This window comes from Coloeus monedula, assembly GCF_965178545.1.
Source record: "Coloeus monedula genome assembly, chromosome: 3".
NCBI lineage: Eukaryota > Metazoa > Chordata > Aves > Passeriformes > Corvidae > Coloeus > Coloeus monedula.
Window position 1 is genome coordinate 57,305,211 of NC_138783.1, and position 23,914 is coordinate 57,329,124.

The window sequence follows — 23,914 nt, forward strand, 5'->3', positions numbered from 1 at the left end:
GGGCCCTGTGCTTGGTGATATCCCATCTCAAGATGCTGCTAATACAGTAGCTAATTATTCCTAGCTGAAGAAGTCTAACAGAAGAAAAAAGGATCTGGGAAAAAGCAATGGCTGCTGGTAAATATCCCAGGGCTGCAAAGGTCATAAGAAAATAGCTGGGAAGAGCTGATTTCAGGTGTGGCCGGGAGGGGAGAAGCAAAAATATGTGATCACATCTTGTGTCTGATGTTTCAGTATCAGAAAGGTACCATCCCTTAACTTCCCCATCGAAGGAAGATCCATACCTGGGCTCACTCTATTTTGACCATATTCATTATATTTCTCTTTTGGTTCTAGAACAGAACTTGGTATTTCCTATAGTGAATGGATTTTGTTTGATCTCTTTTTAGTTAGGGGATAAAGTATTCTTAAATCTTTTACAAAATAAAAAATTGCATCTAATGATAAACAGGTCTTTCCTTGGGGCGTTCTTGGTTCTCACAGGTTTCAGGCAAGTTCCACAACTATTTACGTATCAAGTTATATCAGAGTGTAGCAGGGCAATTCATTCAGGTTGGGAGAGGTCTCATAAGATTTCCAATCCAACCTCTGGTTTAATGCAGGGCCAGAGATAGGGTCAGACCAGATGTTCAGGGCTTTATCAAGTTGAGTCTTGAAAGGTCCATCCAACTGCACAGCCTGTTCCACTGCTTGACTATCATCATGGTGAAAGAGTTTTCCCTTTTTCTTGTACCATTTTATGTCTGTTGAATGTTTCCAATGTCTTAATGCTCTATTATACAATACCAAGAACTATTATCAATGATCTAAAGGTGAATCATAATTAAGAAACAAAACAAACCCAAAATGAAGAGTGGTTATGATGCCTCATTTTCACTGAAAGTTTCAGTTAAAAATTGTGGTGCATTGGCTTTTCTACTTACAGCATGTTTATTTTCTTGCAGCAGCTGATGGTTTGGGGAGTATAGCTATAGATACCACACAGCTTAACATGTCAGTCACTGATCCCACGGCTTGGGCTACAGCTATGAATAATCTGGGGATGGTTCCAGTGGGACTAGCAGGACAACAGCTTGTGACAGGTAAGATTTTTCTTTTTTTGAAAACATCTCTTGCACCAGTCATGAATTCTTTGTGTCCTTTTAAAAATATATGGAATGTTTTCTGAGGATATTATATTTTTATGTTCTGAAAACATCACCTAAGATTAATATTGCATACTGTGTATTAGTCTCTTCTTGTAGTAGGTATATAATCCATATTATATTTTAACCTTGTGAAAAACTAAAACTCTAGGGGGAAATTGAACAGCTAAACCATCAATCCTTATGCTGGGTCAAGACAGGAGGCAAGTTTTGTAAAAGGAGCATGTGCTTTTGTTTCTCTGTTCAGGCAGGATGTCTTGAGGTTCTGCCAAGGAATACCCTGGGCTGAAAACTCTTGACTGGAGATTTTGGAGTTATGTTAATTGGGCATAAAATTGTGAAGCCTGTCCAGTTCATATGCTCAGTTGGTATTAGTGAAGTGAAGCTTTTTTGTCAGGTGTGTGCTTATTTACTTTCTGACTGGTTCCATAAATTGAATGCCAAGAGGTTGTTCTTGTTAGATTTTGTCATTTCACTTCCAAAACATAGTTTGGGAGAGCATTGGAAGGGATCGCTTATTCTAACACCCACAAAAACAGTATTTTGAAACCAGCAATATTTTACAGACACGACTGGACCTAACAGTCCAGCAGACCTCGTCGTCAACAGTAGAGGCCGAATTAGTTGGAAGTATCAAAACTTCTTTGCTCCTGTGGTGTAGAGAAGAATTATTTATATATGGGTGGGTGCCCTATAGACACAAGCCACATGCTTGGCATATGACAGATTCTGTCTGGAGGCTGCACTGCCACTTCAGCTTAAGAAGAGCTGTGTAATATCTGTATCAGAGCAGCATCCTGTCACGTCCGTGCCTGTCCACATAGACATGGATGCAGTGAGCCAGGTCATGATGTAAATCACTCTGCTTGCCTCACCAGGGATGTCTGATGCTTAATTTTGTCCAAATATGCCCCCTTCTGACACTGGGAACTGAGTGGACCTGTGCCAGTTCACAGCTGATGGTCTGGCTCCAAATTACCTGTTTTACAGATTGATACACTAAGCTGCAAGAAAGCTGATTTATAATGAATCAATCTCAAGCAGAGAGTTGGGCTGGTGGAGGCTGTGAACTGATTGGTGATCTCTGGCTTTAGCCCCATGTTCGTGATTAAAAGAAACAAGCAAAGGCATCCACTCCTTGAGATCCAATGCTCTTCATTGCTTCTGTCAATGACCTGGATGCAGGAGCTGAGTCCACACTAAGTTTATTGATGATACTAAATAAAGAGAAGATGTTGATTCTCTTGTGGGTAGATTGGCCTAATAAGGAGTCTGGATAGATTACAGGGCTGGCAGTCACCAGCTGTATGATGTTTAATCAGGACAAATGCCAGATTCTGCACCTGGGACTACGTAATCCTGGGTGTATGAGTGGACTGGGAGAGAATAGGCTGGAATGCAGCCCTGCAGAAAGAATCTGGTGGGTTTTGTTGATGGGAAGCTCAGTATCATTCAATAATGTGTCCTGGTGTTCAAAATGGACAACCTGGGTTGCATTAGCCACATTGTAACTAACCAGTCAAAAGCAGTGTTTATCCTACTTTACTCAGCTATGGTGCAGCCTCACCCTGAGAGCTGCGTGTGGTAAGAGTCATATGAAAAATATGGAAGCGTATTCAGGGGAAGGCAACAAAGATGATGAAAGGAACTAGAGGGGCAAGGCTTGTGAGGAGCAGCTGTGGATACTAGGCTTGTTCAGCTTAGAGAAGAGGAGGCTGAGGAGTTGCTGTCTACAGCTTCCTAATGAAGGTGAATACAGAGGGTGATGCTGATCTCTTCTCTCTGGTGCCCAGTGATAGGATGTGAGGGAATGACTTAAAGCTGCATCACGGAATGTTCAGATTTGTTATTAGAAAAAAATTCATCTCTGTGAGGGTGGTCAAGCACTGGAACAAGCTACTCAGGGAAGTGGTCACGGCCTGTTGTTCAGGAAGTATTTGGACAACACTCTTGGACACACGCTTAGCTTGTACCATGCGAAGTTAAGTTAGGAGCTCAACTTGATGATCATTGTGAGTCCCTTCAAACTCAGAACATTTAATGATTCTATCTGCTGATGGGGAAACAACTTTTTCCTTTATCCAGTGGGGATTTGCCTGCAGGTGTTGTGCTCAACTTGAACGCGATTACCTCCAAACTGAAAACAATCACATGTCAAAATCAGCTTCTGCTTCTTTTTTTTTTATAAGCATCTTGGTTGCATATGCTGTGGAGGTTTGCCTGCCTTTTTGTTTTGCTCTATTCTGTCTCTTCAGTTTTGGTGTAAATTTTGTCCTCAGATGTGCTGGGCAATCCCTAAAAGGCAGCCTCATCTCACGTGCAATGCTTTTGCCCACAAGGGAGGATCTCCAGGATTTTATACCATTGGCAGCCCCCTGCTGTAATTTCCGTAATTATGTGTATCACGTATTGTAAAGATCTTGTACAAGTCAGTTCATATTTGTTCAGCATTTTCGATGTAGGAAGGGTGCCATAAGTAATAAATATTAATTACTGAACTGCTGCCTGATTTCTCTACAGGTGCAGAAAAACTTCTTTTCTTTCCTTTTGTTATTCTTTGTTTGAGACTCCTTTGTATTTTCAAGGTAAATAGGTGCTTTGATGCTTCATTATATTTCCATCAGATTCATAAGTTTCTGACACATTTTCTTTATGGCAGATCCATAATAGCAAAACTTCAGTTTGCCATGGAAGTACTTACAGATTTATTTGCTCTAATATATTTACTGTATCTGTGTTCAGTGAGGGTTTGCATCATTATATTCAACCAAACATCTAACTAGTCCCTAGCTATTTCTGGCTTTTTTCATTTTTTTGCTGTTAATCCTAGTAATGAACTCAGCTTTGTCAGCAGTCACATCCTGCTTTTGCTACTGTCATCTCTTACATTTCTCTGAGATGACGATGACACAGCCATGTCACAGTGCTAACTATTTTTCCATCTTTAAAATTTTATGTTATTCTTTTTTGTATTTTTTCCCCAGCCTTGTTGATAGCTAGGGAAGCAGTGAGTACTTTAGATTAATCTTGGAGAGATTATGATCTTTAATGGATATCTTTACATAACCTGCCATAGTCTGAAATGTGGTGTATTGTATTCACCTGTGTCCTGACATATCTCTTGGTCCTCTGGTCTGTCAGCACTCCAAGGACTTATGCATTCATGGACTTTCCTTCCCCAAACTGACCAGTTCCTGATTGCTATGCAAGGCATTTTTGTTCTCATAAGTGTAGAATCCGTATGAACTACTAAGTGTTTTTAGAGGTTTCTCATGACTTTTTTTTCCCAGCAGTTCTTGACTTAGCTGCTGTGTAGCACGCTGGGATGCCTGCCTTGTAACAGTTATGCTCCCCAGTTTGCAATCTGTGAAGCTCTTGTCTAGCTCGAGAGTTTGTTAAAATGACAACTAAAGCTTCCACAACATCTGGCCAATACTCTTCTCACAGCCTGGGATGACGGCTGTCTGATCTTGGTAACTAATCAATTTTAAGCACTGCTAACCTTTTAGTACCAGTTTAGGTGATATCTGCACTCCATTTAATTCCTTATCTCCCAGTGCTGTAAAATTGGATTTTTGATCTGGGCAAATGTCAGAACCTTTCATTTGTAAAGATGGACTCCTGTTAATAGTTATATAATATCTCTCGTGTGTCTACATATATTTTGCTTACACTTACTGTTATGCAGAAAGCTTACTTTTTTCCATATATTGGGCTGCTCTGTTACATATACGCTACTATATGCATTTATACATTATCTATACATAATTCATACAATAAACTGTAGTTTAATAATACATTAGTTAAAGTGTTAAAGATTGATGTGGAATAGTTATGGCTGAAAAGTATTTTCAGTGTAAATTTTCCCTCTCAGCAGGTTGTAATTTCTTTAAAAATTTTACCTTTTAGGCTCAGTTTTCTCATGGTTGCTTTTAGCCCAGAGGAAAAAAAGATTTGGAAAAGTTGGAGGAATCTGTTAAACTGCTTTTGAATTATCCAGGCCTTAAAATTGCCGTTTTCTATGCTTTGGGACTTTGAGAAAAATGGTCAGGTGAGAGGGGAAGGTTAGTTTGTAGTTCACGTTTTTGAGAACTAAATCCTCTTTTATCACTCAGCAACTCTGATTCAAGCACATCTTTCAAGTACATTCAAGTCTGCTGTTTTGTTAGATTTTAGGACTAGAAGAAATACTTGGTGACCTAAGCCAACTTGAGAATGTTTTATTTTGCTTTTGCACTGGTACTTTTTAAAGGCAATTTTGATATTCCTGAATTTAGTGTTCTTGCGCTTTCATTTGTTTCAGCAAATGCCATCAGGTCACCTGCTTTCTAAAGGAAGATATTCTGCCTAGAAAATTATTTACTTCTCTGGTTCAGTTCAGTTCTCCTTTCACTAATTAACCAGCGCTCTGAGAAACATGAAGCAATTTTGAGTTGCTTTCCTCCAGATGACCTAAACATTTGTGAGTCAAAAATGGTGTATGTCAAAAAGTTCCCCAGTACAAATGAACCTGAAGTGTGGAACACAAGTGGTAATTCATTTAGCCTTTATGTTAAGCTCATGCCCTGTGACGCATATTTGTGCTCTTACAGAGTAAAATAACAAACCACAAGGGCAGACATCCAAGATGAAAGTTACAGGTCTGTGTGGAAGTCAAGGGTATGTCTGAAAACTGATGCCTTCTGCTTATTTACAGAATAATTATTAAGGCACATTGTTCCATAGGAGTCTGGCCAATATGCCTCAGCCTCAAGATACTAAAATTTTCAGTGATAACCAGTCTTCTTTTTTTTTTTTTTTCCTGGCGTAAGTCTTTGACCACTTGTACAAAATCCTAGTGAAATCAGAGACTAGGAACCTTTGAAGCCTAACATCTTGCTTACCAAAAGATACAGAAAAGAACACCATTTTTGTGGCTTCAGGCATGTATTTTTTGGACACTTGAGGTTGTGAAATATTAGACACATCAACCTTTCTGTTTTTCCATTTGTCTCTGCTTTCCCCATACACTTGTCTTTTGACCTGATTTCAGTGGAACACAGGAGCTGTCAGTTCCAATCAGGTCACCTCACTCAGGATTGTGCTTTTGACAGTGTTGGGTATCGGATACTTCATAGGGAGAGATCCACAAGGCAAATCAGTGCTAAAGTGCTGCTCTCTCTGATGCACTCTCCTCTTGATCATTAATAGTTCCCCAAACTAGAAGGTATCTGTCCAAATCAAGTCATAATTCAGGAAAACTTCATTTTTGGAAGAGATACGTGCTGCAGTAAGTAGTTACAATCCTGAAATGGCAACCCCACGCATACTTTTTGATAACAGAAAGATTTGTGGAATTTTCATCTAGAGACTCCTAAATCTCAACACACAAGGTTAAACGTCCTGCCCAGAATTTTATTAGCTCAAGGCCTATAAGTGTTTGGAGTTGTAATATTCAGACTCTCTTTTTCTTCAGAATGCAGACTGTAACTAAAGGCAATCACTATATTCAGATTCCAGGCATGCTTTATTAATTATTGTTCACTGCAAGTCATCATATGCTGACTAAATTGTAAACATATCCCTCACTGTTCTGGTTATGTACCATTTTTGTAACATTAATGAAGAAAAATCAAGTAGAAAATCAAGATATATTTGATTATATTCAGCAGCTCCCCGAAGAAAGACTGTACAGTGCTGAAGACTTTAAGAAGTCAGCTGGCCAGAGGAATCTGCCAACTCTCATGTGTATACCTCTTCTTCTGTGGCCTCTCCATTACTGAAGGCTTGGAGCCACTGGTAGTCATCTGGCAGTCTCATTTCACTCTACCCATGCTAATTTACCTATTAAAGCTTCCTTTTTCTACACTCCATTGCTTAGCCACTGATCCAATGTGCTGATGAGTCCATAACTCGAATCATCCAAGAGAATGGCTAATAAAACACAGGTTCCTTTTCTGTAATTAATACTTAACTCCTGCAAATTCATTACAGTCTATCCACAAAAATTTTAAAGTGAGTCACTTATATTATGAGATGAAAATTGTCACTTTTTCAAGGAAAAAATGCTTGAGCATCTTTAATTTGTGACTGAATTTTAGCGTGCTCCAGATGTAAACTTTGGTGAGCACAGGCAGCTGCCTGAGGCATTTCACGCACTCAGGTTCCCCTGCCTGTGAAATCTGCAGACCACAAGAGCTGAAGAGTTCAGCAACCCCATGGCACAGTAGTATTCAGTGTCTTTACCCCTGTTCTGAATGCTGCACTGGCTTGACATCTGGCAGTAAAAAAAGATGTCAAAATTCCTAATAAAAATCCACATTTTTCCATAGGTTTTTCAACCCCATCAAGGTTACAAGTTATCTTCAGAAGGCATCTTTTCAACTTTTATGGTTTCCCAACCTGTTTTGTGCATTGTGTTTTGTTAACAAGTTGGCCTATGAAACAAAAGAAAGGTAGTAAGGTATGCTCTGAAAAAAAAAGTTCTTAATTTTATTTTAGTTCCTTTCTATCTTATTTTATCATCTTCACTATGGAAGCATTTTAGTCAAGAGGAAAAGTAAAACCATTCAAATTATCTGAATGACCAATCAGAATAATTACAGTTGTATGAGACCTACTCTGAAGGATTAGTATTGCACTTATACCCAGATAAAACTACGTATTTATATTACCAAGACACAGGAGAACAGCAAGGGTGAAAGCGAATAGGTACTGTGGGAGTCCCAGTATGCAGAGCGACTGGGAACATCTCTGAAGTATTATATACTAGTGTAACAAGTAGGTTTTTTTCACTGACCTGAAAAGCGCCTGCAGAGTTAATCACACTTTCTATCATGTGAGCGTTACTCAAGGAGACTTCACACCAGGGGACATTAAAGTGCTAGGAACAAACACAGTCAGTTTACAACAGAAAAAGGAGAGAAAGATTTGATGGCCAGAGGAAATGTGGCAGAAACTCTGAGTGCCTTTTGACACGCTATCAGGGTTAAGTGTGCCTCTTAGGTCATTCAAGTGCCTCTTCTATATTAGACCTTAATTGAGGCCAGGGATGAAGATAATGATTAAAATCTGCTCGGTGCTTGAAGATAAATGGTACCTTTTTACGTGGTATGAAGGGCTGAATGTCCCAAATAAACAAGATTTAGAGGTGAGCAGGGCCACATAGAGGGTCGTGCTAAGTGCAAAGCTTGCGTTGTGCGTGGAGTGGAGGGTTTTTTAGGAACATAGTATCTCTTTCTGCTGTTGTAATTCTATCCAAGCCAGTTAACAGTTTAGGAAAACAGACTGATTACTATTTGGCATACTCTTCTTAATAGTCTCAAAATACTGGAGTAAATTTATGATGCAAGCCATATTGTTTGGATGTTTTGGCATTTTGTTTGGTTTTCTATTTTTTTTTAATTCCTGACTGTTAGTAATTATACCACCAACAATCTGTTTGGCATGTTCTTATTTGATGTTACAGTAAAGTAACATAAGGAAATATTTTATTTTTGCAGAAGTTTTCCACATCTTTTATCTTGCTTTGGAAAGCCTCCATTCCCATTATTTTCCATGTGTTTGTTTATTCTAGACAAGAAAGCCCATGTGTTAGTATGAGCATCCCACTGCATAAAGTAAGCCAAGAGGCTGTTGGGAACCATTTGCTACTGACTATGTACTTCTGTTGGAGTACAGCTTTGTCTGCAGAACTTTCCCCTCCAAGGATCCCAGGTTCCTTGGCCAACACGGGGAGTCCAGTGTAACCTGGGTGACATACAGTTTGCTGATGGAAAAATTGAGTTATTGTGGATAGAAGTCAATAGAAAGAACAGATTGACCATTTTAACTAATCAAAGGCAATGTATGAATACCGGGTCATGTATTTTCAGGGGTGAAAAAGGCTCATTAATGGCAGACTGCTCACAGGTGAGTAGCTGACCACAGTCGTGGTGTCTAGGTGGCAAAGGGAAGGAGATGCTACCTGAAGCCCTTAGGCCTAAGCTGTTTACAGGTTTTGTAAATGGTCCACAGGGGATGGACAAAGCAGTCCCAAGAGGACTGTCAGCTCAGTCCATACAGAGTGTTCTCAGGAGGGCACAGATGTCACCGCCTGGGGCAGTCCCAGTGCAAAACTTCTCGGCAGTGGAAGACTTGAATATGAATGAATCCCCAGGCAGCTACCCCAAACCAAGGCTATAAAATCCTTTGTTTTTTGCTGCATGGGTTAGGTTGATGCTTAGAGCTTGGGCTCTGGAGAGGAAGCATGAGAAGCTTAATTTCTATGTTTTACCTTGAGAAGGACATAAGCATGATTTCTTTCTGCCACCTGTGCTTCAAATGCCCTTTGCTTATTGCAAAAAGCCTCAAAAAGTGCATGAAGATGCACATTCAGTTCAAGGCAGGAGTCTGTCTGTGAAATATGAGCAGAACCAATCAGTGTGGAAAAATGTCTTTTGGTGATCTGTGCTGAACAAGAAAGTGGAGTTTCAGTTAGCCTAATCCCTGGGCATGGGAGTGAGTTTGTAACAGAATACTTCATTAATGTTGACTTCAGTCAGATAAACAATGGATTTGCCACACCTTCCCATGCTCTGGTGGTGACAAATGATGTGCGTGACAGCAGCTCTGAGTAATGTCTCTGTAATGGGAAGCAGCTGGTCACTGGAGTAGTTCTGTTAGTGAACGTGGAGGTGAAAGGTAATTAAACTTAATACATACAATATGCTCTAATATGCTGTGGTGTAGATTTAGATTGTATTCTGCCCAAATATAAAAGATATTCTGTTACTGTAGCTTCAGAATTTCAGTAGGTCTGTTCATGAAAAAGAACAGCTTTATCTGTCTTTCCTGGTTTTGCACATTTCTTATTCCAATTTTTCTTTTTCTAAAAAATTATTTCCTTGGCATAGCAAGATTTTCTTTTATAAGTAATCTCCTCCTCCTGACCACAATGCCTACATTATTTAGTAATTATTTGTTATTTCCATTCAGGAAAGGCTTAGAGATACAGAGCTCTAGTAAGTTAAACAATGCCTAAACACTTAAGAGTCAATCCTGACCCAAATTGCATATGGTCTGTTTTCTTTCACTTAGATAAACCAAGTAGGTAAGGGACTGCATGGAAACAATGGGATAATACTGATTGGCATGAAAAGCAGCAGTGATTATGAAGCTGCCAGTCTATTCTGTAGGTTTTTTATAGATATCTTGGCACAGCAGTAATATGGCACTAAGTGAAAAAGCAGTTTAACTCTTTTTATCTGATATTCTGAGTCAGGCACTGAAGAACAGGAAAACTATTGTGCACATTAGAAATAGGCAGACAATTCCTACCTTCTCTTCCTCTTTGACTATGCTGCTGTGATATTTAGAGAGGGATTTGGAAAATGGAAGGGAGAGAGCTTTGGTAGCATTTAGAGAAGACAGTACCGTGGGAGAAGGTGCAGATGTGCTTAATGTCACCTTTTCATAAAGATCTAGTAGCACAAGCTGTGTTTCCTGAAAAGACATGTCCAGACTACAGTGAAGGGAGAGGGCAAGTTTATGCTTGTCCAACACTTTTTCTTCTTTCTGACCTAATTGTATTTCAAGTGGTTCATTTCCCTAGCAATAAATGTGGAATATTATAACTGACTGCAGTGTTAAAGTTTTACCCTATTTTTAGCTGCATCTGTCAAATCTATTTAACCCTTCAATTGGAAATCTTCTGTTTCAGGTCTTGATCTATACTTGGACTTGCATGACTCAGATCTTTCCAAGAAAAGTCATTGAAACTTTCTTTTCTGGCACCTTTTGATAACAACTTTGGCATTTTAATTATGCGTGCTTAATTGAAGCATTTTTGAGACATTGCAGAATGTCCTAAACTTTATCTGCTGTAATAGGCAGTACCATAAATTAATTAAATATTCATTAAAAACTAGCAATAAATTCACCAAGACAAGAGGACAAGAAAGAGAAAAGTGACTAGATTTTGTTGTTTTTTCATTCATGCTAAATGTGTTTAAACCCAATTACGTAATAATTTACGTAATAAATGTCACAGCATCCTTTTCTTTCTTCAGTGCGTTTTCAATACTTCTGTAACCTCATAGGACTTAGAGAAAGGCCATGGGTTGTGGACAGAGAGAGCTCAGAAGCTGCACCTGGATTCCAGGACTGTGTGCAGGTAGCAGGGAATGGGAGGAATCTGCAGCTGAGAAGCTGAGTAGCTGATTTAATGAGCTGCTTATTATTTAAATATTGTGGATCCCTTTATGCTATTAGCCAGAATTTAGTATATGAAAAAAAATCAAGTACAAGTTTGTTCTTGCTATTCACCAGCCTCTGTAAAGCAAGATTACTCTTCCAGTTTTTCCTACATATGTTTAACTTTAGCTTTGTGTCCTTTTGTTCTGGTCTGTCTAGTTACCTCAAGTAGATAATCAAGCTTGATTTTATAATAAACCATAGCTGGCTCAGGCTTGTCATGACTGATTTGTAAACTCCCAAGACTAAAGACTTTCAACCTCAAGACTAAGATCATTTCTGGCTGCAATTCAGGGTATTAATTCTGAACTTTAAAATCTAAATGTGGTTTGGAACATGTGTCCTGTGTTTTCCCTTCAAAAAGAGAAAACTGACCACGTTTCTGGTTTTTTTTTGTTGGTGGTGTTTGAGTGGAATTTAAGCTGGAATTAAGATAAAACAAACCCAAACCATCCAATTCTGCAGAAGCAGGCTTGCACGTAGCCATCATTACAAAAGTTGAAGGCAAGGGGGCTATTGTATATGAATGGAAGTTACTAGTGGAAGGCCTTCAAAGCAAACATCTCCATCAAGGATCTGAGCACATACTTCCCTATCACTTCAGCACCAGCTGGCTGGGTGGCATGCATGCCTTAAAAATGTAAAGGTGCCATGCTAAGGAGACAGATGATAGCTAATGACTCATATACATCATTTGGTGTCCCTTAGGGACTGCCTCTCTTCCAGTGGTTTACTTCAGCAACTGAGCTCATTGGGGACATGAGAGCTAACCATCCTTCCAAATATTCATCCAGGGATTTGAGGCCCTGGGTTCTCAGTGGAGGGCTTTTTTATCGCAGCTCCTTTAACAGTTGTGTTCCTACCTCCCTGCTTCCTCGTTCCCCTCATCTCTGTTTTTCCATCAACAAAGCAGCATCATAGATTTGAATGCAATCTCTGTAATGCTACAGATGCCTGCTAATGGGTGTGAAGGTCTCAGCTTCCTCAAGTAGTAATAGACGGATTCCATTATTCTAAGCATCATGTAACAAACATTATCACGCATCTGCATGCTCTAGCCATTCTTCCTGTAATTCTCCCTAATGGTAATAGGCATCAGGTTGTGGATCTAGTGGCATTTTTTCAGAGTTTTCTTGTTAGAATTCAAAGACAGTTTGGGTTCTTAGATATTTCCTAGGTTGTTTGCCTTATTCTTGTTCAATTATTTCACATTTTCCAATGCGGAATCGCATCTGGCCTCTGTGGGCCGTGTTGCGTGAGAGTTGCATCTCGCTAGACTTGATTACATGACCTATTATTTGTTGTGCTTCCAAGATATGTTTCATCTATAGCCTTGAGGTACTCTGTTTAATGCCTCATCCACATATGTATATAGTAAGCATGAACTTAAGATGTCTTCCAGGGGAATTTTTTTTTCCTCACCATGTTTTTATGATCAAAAGATGACAATCTGTCATAGTTTTGTTTTAAAGTTGTGTTATAGATTGAAAATATCAGGAAAGTCCACATTACTTCAAGGCTGCATAAAAATAGTTTACAGGTTTGCAAGTTCTTCCCGCTCTGCAAACTAATTTTGGAATTTAAAGGGTAACAAACCTATTCTTCACTCAGGCATCAGTACAAGACACTAGTAAGATGTTGTTGGGCAAATACTGTTGTTGGAGCCTTGATTGCCCCTCCTGGAGTTTCAGAGATGAACATAGAGAAGAGAGTGATCCCAGGGTGAGGTGGAGAGAGCCCCTCCATCAATAATATAGACCAGAATAGGACCCAGTTTCCCTATTCCATTTGCAGAGGTTTGCAGTGCCAGCAGGAATAAGAGGTTGTAATTTTATATCCCCTTGTGTTAGTAAAATAAAGGAAAATGAATCTGACCATAAAAGACCAGGCTTCACCTGTCTTTTAGATTAGAAAACCTGGGAAACAAGCAAACAAAAAAAGTATTTTCCATCACATATAATTAACGCCTTCATTTAAAGCCCAGGTCCACTCACAGCCTGTGCTGCCCTGACCTCAGAGACTGTGCCAATAACAAATCAACCTTTGTGAGTGCAAAGATGAGAAGAGGGAGGCGTGGGCACAGCAGACTCCTCCAACACAGATCTGCTCACAGAGCGAGGATACAAGTGGTGCGCATTTCTAGGAGCAGGCACTACCCCTGTGTGCCTTTTGCATGAAGCAAGATTTGTGGGTGAAACTTATATTTCTTCTTAGACCAACTCATGTAGCTGGAAAAATATGCACCAGCCCTCTGATTGTCTGAGGCAACCAGGAGACTAAAATTTTAATTATAGCAGACAGTAAAAAGGTGAATTCAAAGGAAAGAGCAGTTTTTGCAGTACACTATAATTTTCCCCCCTTTATTAATCCTTTTATCTGCCATAGCCTTACCTATCTATTCCTTTACAGAATAATCACAGTGTCACCACTTCGCTTTTAATATTCCGTTTGTTTTACAGGTGCCAACCAGCTTTTTTGTCTATCTGGCTTAACATATCTAATTAAATTCAAAGGATGTTCTCCCTACTCATACTTCACTTGGAAGTTCACTGCTTCTCTGACCTGAACATGGACTTCTCCTTTTTTTCCTGACTATACTGACCCATAAACCATGTCCTGATTTTGCTTTTAGACCATTAAAGCTACAGCAATACAGTTACAAATATGTGACATTATCCTTAAAACAGCCCCCCAAATCCAGACCAACAGGATAATGGTCAGTTTATGGCTGTAAGGAAAAGAACCCTTGTGTAAGAGGCATAGCCATCTTCTAAGGGCAAAGCAACAGTTTGAGCTAGTTTTTATACACAGAAGACTTCTTTATTTCTTTATTCTTGCTCTGTGCCTCTTAGCCATTAATCTCTCTTATGGAAACTTGTCAAATACTTCTGGAAATTGAAACAAATATGCTACTTCCATACTTATTTTTCTTATCATTTATAACCACAATGTCTAAAAAAAAGCCCCGGCCTCTCTTCCCGTGCTCCATATCTTCTAAATCCCTTTCACCTCATTCAAAATGGACTATTTCAGTCTGACACATTTTTCATCTTGTCCCTTTTGCAACAGTTTTCTAGTCAATGGCTTTTGTGAAATTTTCATGTGATGAAGCTCTTCAATGTTTTAACATGTCTGAAAATCTCATCCTTGTCAGTAAATGTCTTGGCTGTTGCCTGTATGCAGAACTGCTCAAGAATATAACAGCGTCTTTTCTAATGTGGCCTAACCAAAACAAGACTGTTCTAAGCTGCTTCTCTAGTTCACAGTAATTTTTCTATCAAGTTTGAGTTTGAGATTTAATTCTTTTTTGTTGGTGGTGTTTAAAAAGGTACTGCAGTAATTTCCCAGTTGTTTCTTTATAGCAAGGAGGTACATGATTCTGCCTCCCTGTTACTGGATGCACAACAGGAGTGACAAAGAAAGGCCTGTGATGACAGTAGGTTTCTGCCATAGCTTTTGAAAAGAGATAAAAATCTCCTTCAGGGGATGCAGAAATTGCTGCAGGTGGGACAAATCACTCTACAAAATCTTCACCTTTTCCAGCTTTTCCATATGAGGAGGTTAAAGTCTCCACTCTGAGATGCTGTGGTTAGATGTTTCTGTGAGGGTGATATGAATCTTTCTGAATCTATAGTGAGGGCCCAGATTGGTGTTATCTTCATTTCATCTGAAAGTGATTTCTACAATAAAGCTGCTGCTTTTTTTTCTAGAGGAACAAAGAAATCCCTCACAAAAAAACCTCATCATTCCCTGATATTAGATTAGACCAAGATGAAAGTAGATTTTTGCTTCAGAACTAGAATTGAATTACAGAAAGGGTTCCTGGATTGTGTCATCTCTGAGTTGTCATGTTTTGCTAAACAGGGGAAGACGGAGAGAAAAATTCAATTTTCCTGGGATCAGCCTTGCTTTGTAGAGTATAGATTATATCAGCCTTTGAATTAGGAATGTTACTGTGGCATGCATGCCCTTGCAAGCCGTTGTGTTCATGGGAAACTGCAGAAACTGTGCTGAGAAACAGACAGAGGTGGGCAGAGGATGGGTGAGGTTCCTCTCTCCCAAGGACTCGTGCTGGACCTGTGTGACAAAGCCAGAGGGAACAGATACAGGCGTGTAGGAAAAAGCTGGACTACCAAACCCAGGCCACAGTGGCTGCTGAGAAGTTGTCAGGGTGGCCCACGAGTTCACTTTGAAGGGCTGTTGTGAGAGACAGACCTGCACTTGCCTGTGCAGCTTGTAGGTAGCAACTTTCAGGTTCTGAAGCCAATATTTTGTATATTTTGTTAATTAAAAAGTTGCAAATGATTGCACATTACATGTTGGCAGTGTTGTAGAATGAATGTTTTGTGAGCATGGATAAGCTGTTAGATGTACACTCTGATGCCACTTCTCCACTAATTACCTTTACAATTTAGAGCTGTGTGTAAGGCAGAAGAGCCTACTGTGCTGATATTCACTGACAGAAAAAGTTTTCAAATCACCTCACCAGCCAGATGTTCTAAACAAGGATTTGACAGTTGGTCCATAAATCAAGTCAAGCATTTCATCATTGTTCTCTTAGGTGCCTCTTGCGTTTAAGCCTGTTTAGCTAAACACATACATTTACTTAAGATGAACTGTAAAAATAACATCTGGAGACCTTTTCTCTGAAAGAAAATGCCAAAGGGTCTTACAGAAGGATCAAGCACATTTTATAAACCGTGGCAGGGATTTTGGAATTCAAGCTGAATAAATGTGCTTTCAGCTTTTGAGGGGATCAAGGGCCAGTATTATTTAAATGTTCTTTTTACTTTCATGGCACTCTGCAGGGAATGTGCTCTCACCAAAGCGTTCTTACATTTCTTATTCCATAATGAGTTTCTGTTTTCATCCTTGCCACCTGGGACCCTGGCACAGTCCTGCTAGTAGCGGTGGAGTCACACTGGTAGAACTGGATGCAAAGTGCAGTCCAAAATATTTATTTTGGAGTATTCTGCTTTGCAGTACATTGCCATCAAAGGAGAATGTCAAAGAAGAAGTTTTTGGGTGGTTTAGCTTTTTATCTTTACTTGTATCAGTCATCTCTTTTTCATCCCTTTTTTGTTTCTTTTTAAGATCTATGAGATTCTTTCTCTCCTGAAGAGTCCTTTTTTATTTCCCCTACCTTTTTTTTCTTAGAAAATCATTCTAATAAGTTGTGGTTTGCTGACCTTCAGAATCAGTGTTACTATGCATTTTAGCTTTGCTGAGTATCACTTTGGTCACTTTGCTTTTTCATATTCAGTTCACAACATGACAGAGAATTCTGCTGAAATTTAACAAGCCCTAGGGAAAAACATTCAGTCAAGTGAAGATTTATAAAGTGGCAGATAAAGTGGGAAGAGTTTTCCATTACTTCTGCCACACTGGGTGTTTTTTTGACGGATGAGCTGTATCTCATCTGTGATTTGGAATGACGTCAATTCATATTTGGAGGGGTATCATGACCATGACTGTTCATGATAACATAAGACCTATAATCTGGAAATGTTGGAAAAGGTGGGGGCAAAATTAGTACACATGAATTCCTGGCCTGGTACCATAGTTATTTTGTTATTTAGTTCTCAGGAACACAACTTGTTTTATAATGTGAGACTGGCATTTAATCTGAGAAACCTGACTGTTTTGAGAATTATACAAGGCAGCATGGAGCTATTTAAGTGACAACAAAACATAAAGATGCTGTCCATAATTCTATCTGAAGTAGTATACCTTTCTGTGAAGCTCAGACAAGTATGTTCTTGGTTTAAATATCTGGAACTACAGTACATAGTGTGAAACATAAATCCTCTCAGTGCTGGAACACAGAGACCAAAGGAGCCAGCTGGAAACCTCTCTGAACACCAAATTTATCGGCTGAGTTAAAAGTCCTTATGCTAGGCTCAGAAGGGACCTTTTTTAGCCTCGTCCTTCTGTCCCATTTCAGCAGTGCAAGTAAGCTATAAAGCTGCCTAAAATGTCAAAGGCCAAAAATTCACTGGCGTGGCAAAGGTGGTTCAGAGCTGGCATTACGCAGAGCAGAGCACAGGGCACATGGCCCATTAGGAGCCTTTGTTAAGTACCACAGCCCCACAAAACTCAAAACTGTCCTGCAGCCACTTCAGCACCAAGCAAAGGACAAAGCAGTCACTGGCAGTCCCAGGTGCTAAAAGCCTCTTTTCTAAGCTCCCCTGAATACAGCTGTAGTACAGCTGAGAACATAACCCACAGAGCTAATCAGTTCAGCTGGTGTGAGAAAAACCCAAGCAAATCTACTGACTCAGCCAGCCAAACCCCATGGGCCAAATCCAGATTTTAAGCCATCCACCCCATGTCAACCAAACTGTTGGCATGGCCAGTCACAATCCCTTCTCTCCTCCTCCACCACTATCTCCCTATATGCTTTTTCTTGTGCCCATTTTAGAACAGGGAGAACTGAGCCTCTTCTGATGGAGAGGAGGGCAATGGAGAGTAGGTGGTATCATCAGCCCTGACGTGTTCTCTCTTTGGCCCTGGAGCATATGCAAAAAAGCTGCCATCATCTGCCTGGCCCTCACCTACTGCTTGAAAAACCGTTTTCTGCCTCCTTGGTAAAACTGGTGTTAGGTGCAGAGCTAAACAGCTGTTTCAGAGTGGGCTAGATACATCCTAGTCAGTATGTATCCTGCTGTAGTTTGAAAAGTTGGTTTCTCTTCAAAACTTCTGCAGAGTGGAGACGTTTCAAATGAAAGGGTCAGCAAGTGAACAAAGCCAAACTTTCAGGACTTTGCAAACCTCTCCTAGGACTGGCATGAAAGATATTTTTTCCCATAAATGAGAAGAGAGACGGGAATAGCAGGACTTGGGGAAAATTCTGCTCGCTGGCATTGTTGTTTTCTATGTTCTGTTGTTGGAAAAAATCACAGGCAGAACATATGAGGCAAGACCCAATTAGCTGCTCGAGACCTGACAGGCTTTTAGGCTGCTCAGACAATCTTCTGATTTAACCACTATGATCTTAGCAAGTGTCACAAGGTTAGATTTGCCCTCACCAGCTAGGCTGGAAACCTTGCAGGCTGAAGGCAAAGAAAGTAGAAGGCAACTTTAGGTTTCAAGTTATAAAAAGCTGAAAAAAAAAATTTCAAATGGTAACAATAGCTGAGATCTTTCTGCTTTAACTCTTTCCTGGTTTTGCTGAGTAGGGGCACAAACATAATCCAGTACATTCATGGAAGATGTAATGCTTTGTGATTTCAGCTGTTAAAGCCAAAAATAGACCTATTTTTCAGACTATGAGTGAATATAATTTTATTCAAAGGCATAATTTGACTGAATTTTTGGGTAGAGTTTAAAGAGAATGGCAAATGTTATTGCTCCAATGCAAAGGCTTTTCAATTCTGAAATATTACAACCTCCCTCAGAAGTCTGGAGGGGCTGCAGCTGCCGAGACACAACATCAGGTTTTTTTAAATAATGAAATAAAAAAAACCAAGGACTTTTCTCTGGCTCCATTTGTGCAGCAGTTGAATTGTTCAGACTAAAATTTTCCAGAGTATTTCTGCCTGAGGCAGATATTCGATGTGTAAAATTTCAGTCCAAACTGTTAATGATTGGCAAAGCTAAAAGCAACTGACAACAGGATGTTGTAATAGGAAGTGTCAGACGATTTTAATAATAGATGACCCTGCCTCCTGTTCTATCACTTTGAACACTTTTGTTGTCTAAGGTGTATGATGTATTTCTCTGTGTGGTTTTGTCTGCATTTCTTTCTTTCTTTGTATTTTAATTCTGATAAGATCTTCATTCAGTTAAATTTTACATAACATGTAGCTCCATGGGAGTAATTCTTGTTGCAATTAGGGAGTGTTTCCACCTACCTGTTCTTCATTTATAACCTCTTTAGTTATTTCACTAAATGCTTCTCAGTTTTGTATCATGTAACAGAGTCCACAGTACCTGTCCACCTCCCTCCTCTATAAAATTCATGAGTTTTGTAATGCTCCTACACAACAGCCTCTTGTCCCCAGTGAGCAATCCAAGGCTTTTCAGCCGTGGTTCCTCTAAGCTCCTTTATAATGTTCCTGATGATACTCATTGTCCTGTTTTTGCTGTGCTTTTATATTCCTAGGAGAGGATGGAGTGAGTAATACGGAGCATGATATGTCAGGTGAGAGTCTGGGTTTTCTAAGAGGCTTGCAGTAATTTTCCCATTCCTTTTTCTCTTATCCTTTATCCAGGCTAACCTTTAATTGGCTTCCCTGACCCCTTCAAGGCACAGTGCCACACTGCCAGCTCTTTACTGCACAAGCCATTCAGCCTGTCCTCTTCAAAGAGACACTTTTGGGGTTTGTTAGCACTGACATCCTTGTGCCCTCCTGTTTTCCTTGTCTTTGGTTCCTCTAAAATACATTTTATATATAAATAGGTTTTTTTCAAGCAATTAGTTCTGTGTCTATTGGATGTTTTGCTGTAACATTACTCTCTCTCTTTTCAATACAATTATTAGTATTACCTCCAATCACACCACTCATCTCAGATGGAAAATGTTTGTTTAGTTCCTGTTCTTGAATTTCCATTTCTTTGGGCAGCTTCTGACCTGTATCAATCATGACAGGACCCCCCTTAATGCCTGCACAGTTTCTTTGACAGCCTCTCAGGAAAGACTTTAGCAAAGATTTTTTTCAGTCTTAAATAATTACACACTATTCATTGAGCATTGTTCAATTATCCTGCATTTATTGTACACAGGATTTCAAATACAACTACACCTTTATCCCCAACACATTTGCATGCTGCAAGTGCCTTTATGCTATTTTTATATTACCTCACTACTAGAGATTGTAGTTGTACACCTTGTAAAACAAGGCTTAACAAAGCCTGTGAAGGAGGTTTGGGTTGGGTTTTCTTTTTCATATTTGAAAATATATGCCAAAGATATATTAAGAACAGTAGTATCATATATCCTTGAACTGACAACCAACACTCTGCCAGTTTTCATCTTGGAATTTATTTTATAGTTGACATATAAACTCCTGGGGAAAAAAAATATTTCTAATAAAGCTATTGACAGAACCCTAGCTGTTGAAATGTCTGTGGTGAAGCAAAAGAATCATCTTAATGTGGGTAACATATTGTAGCTCACAATTGTTACAAAGAAATGTATTTTCACTAAAAATGGGGTAAAGAATAATTATAATTTGAAAGAAAGCCTGCATGACATAATTCAGCTTTATCTTTAATTTTTAAAAGAATAGATACTTCTTGAAACAATGAATGTATCTTCTGCTCTTGGTGTTTGTAAACCTTGCTTGAGAGCATTGTTAAAAAGAGTCACATGTAGAGTGTTCTGATGGTAAATTGTAAATACCAAGAAGGCCAATTTCATTTCTGAATGGTGGGGTTGATTGTGTGTGTGTGAAATTGCTATGCAGTTAGTTCACTGCTCTGCATTATTAGCAGCTGAACCTTTGGTGCAGGCTGCCAGAAATTACAGATGAACTTTTCTAGCAGCAAGAATTTTAAGTTACAAGTTTTGCACACAACCACTAATATAATTTAAATTAAAATGTGTTGTGCACAGGAGATATAAAACCTGGATTCTTCCTTAATTGGAATAAAAGTTGAGCTAATTCTGTGCACACTTTGTCTCACTCTGCTTCCTCTAGTATGCTGTTCATTTATAAAACCTCCTGATTTCTTTTCAGACAAGGTTTTTCCCTGTTAAACTAAGTAATGAAATATGACATTGTAAGAATGTTGTCAAGATTGCTACTTTCTAAGGTGAAATTTAGCCCTTTTTTTTTACCCACTATAAAGACAGCCAAGAGCAATGCCAGTATTTTAAGCTATTTTGGAGGTACAGAGATGTAAGTGTTCTTGGAGAGATTCCTTCTTCCTCCTGTAAGCATTTCTCATCTTTTTAGTCCCTTTTTTTGGTGAAGAACAAGCTGAGAGGTTTGTATCTGTTAGGAAATAAAAGTTATGTCATAATAAATTCCTTGACAAAACAAGAGCTTTATACAAATGTTTCAAGTTTGGTTTGTTTTTGTTTTTTTTTCTGGTTGATTTGGAAGTTTCTTATTTACTCATTTTTACATATTTTCTAGAAGACTCCAGGCAATGCTGTGATTGAGCTAAGCTAATGGCTGGCCAGAGAGCCCCAGGTGTTTTATATTTGGCCTGGTGTTCTCCACATGCTCAGCTCTGGTTTATTATTAGTTGAGGCATCCATTTCCCCTTGCTGTGAGAGACTGGAGAGATGGAAGGAGTCACTGAGGGCCAGAAGCATTAACCCAGTTCTGTGCACTGCCCTGCACATGTCCCAGAGTATCTTAAAAGGACCTCAGGATGATTGAACCCATCCCAGCTGGCTGCCCCTGGGCTATTTGCCAAAAGCAAGGTTTATTAGTCTGCACCATTCCATTGATAATGGCTCCGGTACTGAGGCCCCAGGGAGGGAGGCTACAGAGCAGCTGGCTGCTCTGGCATCTCTAGCTGCTGCTGACCTTCCTTGTACTAGATATGCCCAGATGGTGGAAAGAAGTGTTTTCTGCTCTGTGGGATATAGAGAAGAAATGGAGATGAGATGAAAAATGTATTCATAATGTTGTAATTATTGTACTTGTGCTGAAAAACTTTATGGTTGTGACCCAGATGTCAAAACATGCAGAAATTTCTGTCTGACTATGCTAAAAGGCTGAGGTAACTGCTTTCAGACATATGGACTGCCCTTATTTACCTTAGCATGATGCACATTCTCCTGACACTGTTTTAATGTCAAGCCTCTTCTAAACTGCTCAATGAGATAATTACTGTACTCAAATAGCATGAAGAGGAATTGTTTCATTATGAAGTTAGGGATGTCCCATTTGGGATTTCTCTACCAGCCATGGAGAGTACTCCAGTTACCACCACTGATGACCATTTGGCCATTGAGTCTGGCTGCCTGGAACAGGCACTTCAGAGAGCTGAGAGGGCCCTTGTGCTTATATCATCAAGATCTACAAACAATCCATTGAATTCATAGATGGAAGGGGAAGTTGAAACTTTATCTGGAATTGCAATGAATGAATCCAAAAATTTTCAAACCCTGTGAAGTTTGAGAAGTGGGGAGGTGGTGAAAGGAAGCCTTCACTAAGAGATGTTTCAAAAACTGTAATTCTAAATATTTTTAGCTAAAGCACAATACTACATTCATGAACTTACAAGCTGCAGCTCAAGCAATGTTAACCTGTGGAAGCTTATAGTGTTTATTTATTTAATATTTTCCACTCTTTTATTTGTGTTTGAGAACACAGGTGAAATCCAGGTTTAACAATGGAAAAGATTAAAAAAACCTCTCCTGTTTAATAAGCAACATACTCCATTTTTGTCTAGCAGACTTTATTACCTTCCCTTCTGGCAGGTCTCTAGCTAAAAACTGAGGTTGTTGCAAATCATCCAAAGCTGAGGGTGTTGTGGATTATCCAAAGCTGGAGAAGAGAAGATTGACTGAGAATTGTGACTAAATTCCATGGTCTTTTTTGCCCTTCCTCCTCCTTTGAATGTGGAAGGAATAGCACTCTGGACAGTACTTTCTGTTCTCTTGGTTTATACATCTTTCATCCCATCCTCCTCAATGCAAAATGCTTGTTCTCTAAGTTGTTCATTGTGTCTGATTTTGCATCCTTTGCAATCTCTGTCTGTGTGCAAGCTCTCTTGTCACCACAGATCACTCTCTGCCCCCCACATGGCTTCCCAGTCCTGAGGCCAGACCCAGCTCTGGCCCCTGTGAATTCACAAATCCTTCGGGTTTGGATGGAGCCATGCTCCCCATGGCCTGAGCTGGCCCTTAGCTAAGGTACCTGCTTATGTGAGGTAAAAGAATGTACAGTAAGATAGCTGCTTATGTAAAGCTAAATGGTTTCTCAGGTTCCTGAAGAGATGTAGTAACCAATACTCTGTGTTTGCAGTGAGAGCTAAGCATATAGGCGCGTTTTCAGGTTGCTGAGGTGCTAGATGGCTTTTATAGCAAAAATCTGGCCAAAATAACTTCATCATAGTGCGTTGGAGTTTAATTAACATAGCGTGTCTTTCTACAGACACTCAGGAGTGTTACTTGCTGCTCTCATCTCTGGATTCTTTTCAGATCAGGTTTTATGTAGCGTAGTATTCTCACGATAGGATTCTTGGTTAAATCTTAACCAATAAACAGTTTATTAATTCACCAAGTACCACTCTATTACTTACTCAACAGTTAGTTAATCAAATTCAAATCCAACATGTATTCTGGTCAGGCACAGAGCATTCAAGTATTGTCCTACAAGTTGCTGCCATAAACTGTATGGAGGTCAAACAGTTCTAGTGGAGGATAATACAAAATATCAAGACTTCTTACTACATTCATATACAGAGAGCAAATCTTTACTATATCTAGTATACTTAGACTTCTTCTAGTACTCAGTGGGTTAAGGATACTGTAGATTTAAGGGTTTGGACACATTTAATTGATTTAACATGAAAGATATTAGGAAAATAGTACCAGGAACAATCACTTAAAATTATAGCGTAAGTCTCTCTTATGGCTGTTTGCTCAGGTTTTT

General features: G+C 39.4%; 1 protein-coding gene across 1 annotated transcript in view; it reads left to right on the forward strand.

Annotated features, from left to right (window-relative positions):
- Positions 1-976: 976 nt before the first annotated feature.
- The window catches only part of ENOX1 (ecto-NOX disulfide-thiol exchanger 1), a gene marked incomplete at its 3' end in the record, with an annotated part of 136,863 nt that continues 113,925 nt past the window's right edge, over positions 977-23,914 (forward strand). The window contains exon 1 of the mRNA XM_082277604.1: positions 977-1,082. Within this exon, the coding sequence (XP_082133730.1) occupies positions 992-1,082 (91 nt within the window). The 5' untranslated portion in view covers positions 977-991. The remainder of the gene's footprint in view (positions 1,083-23,914) is intronic.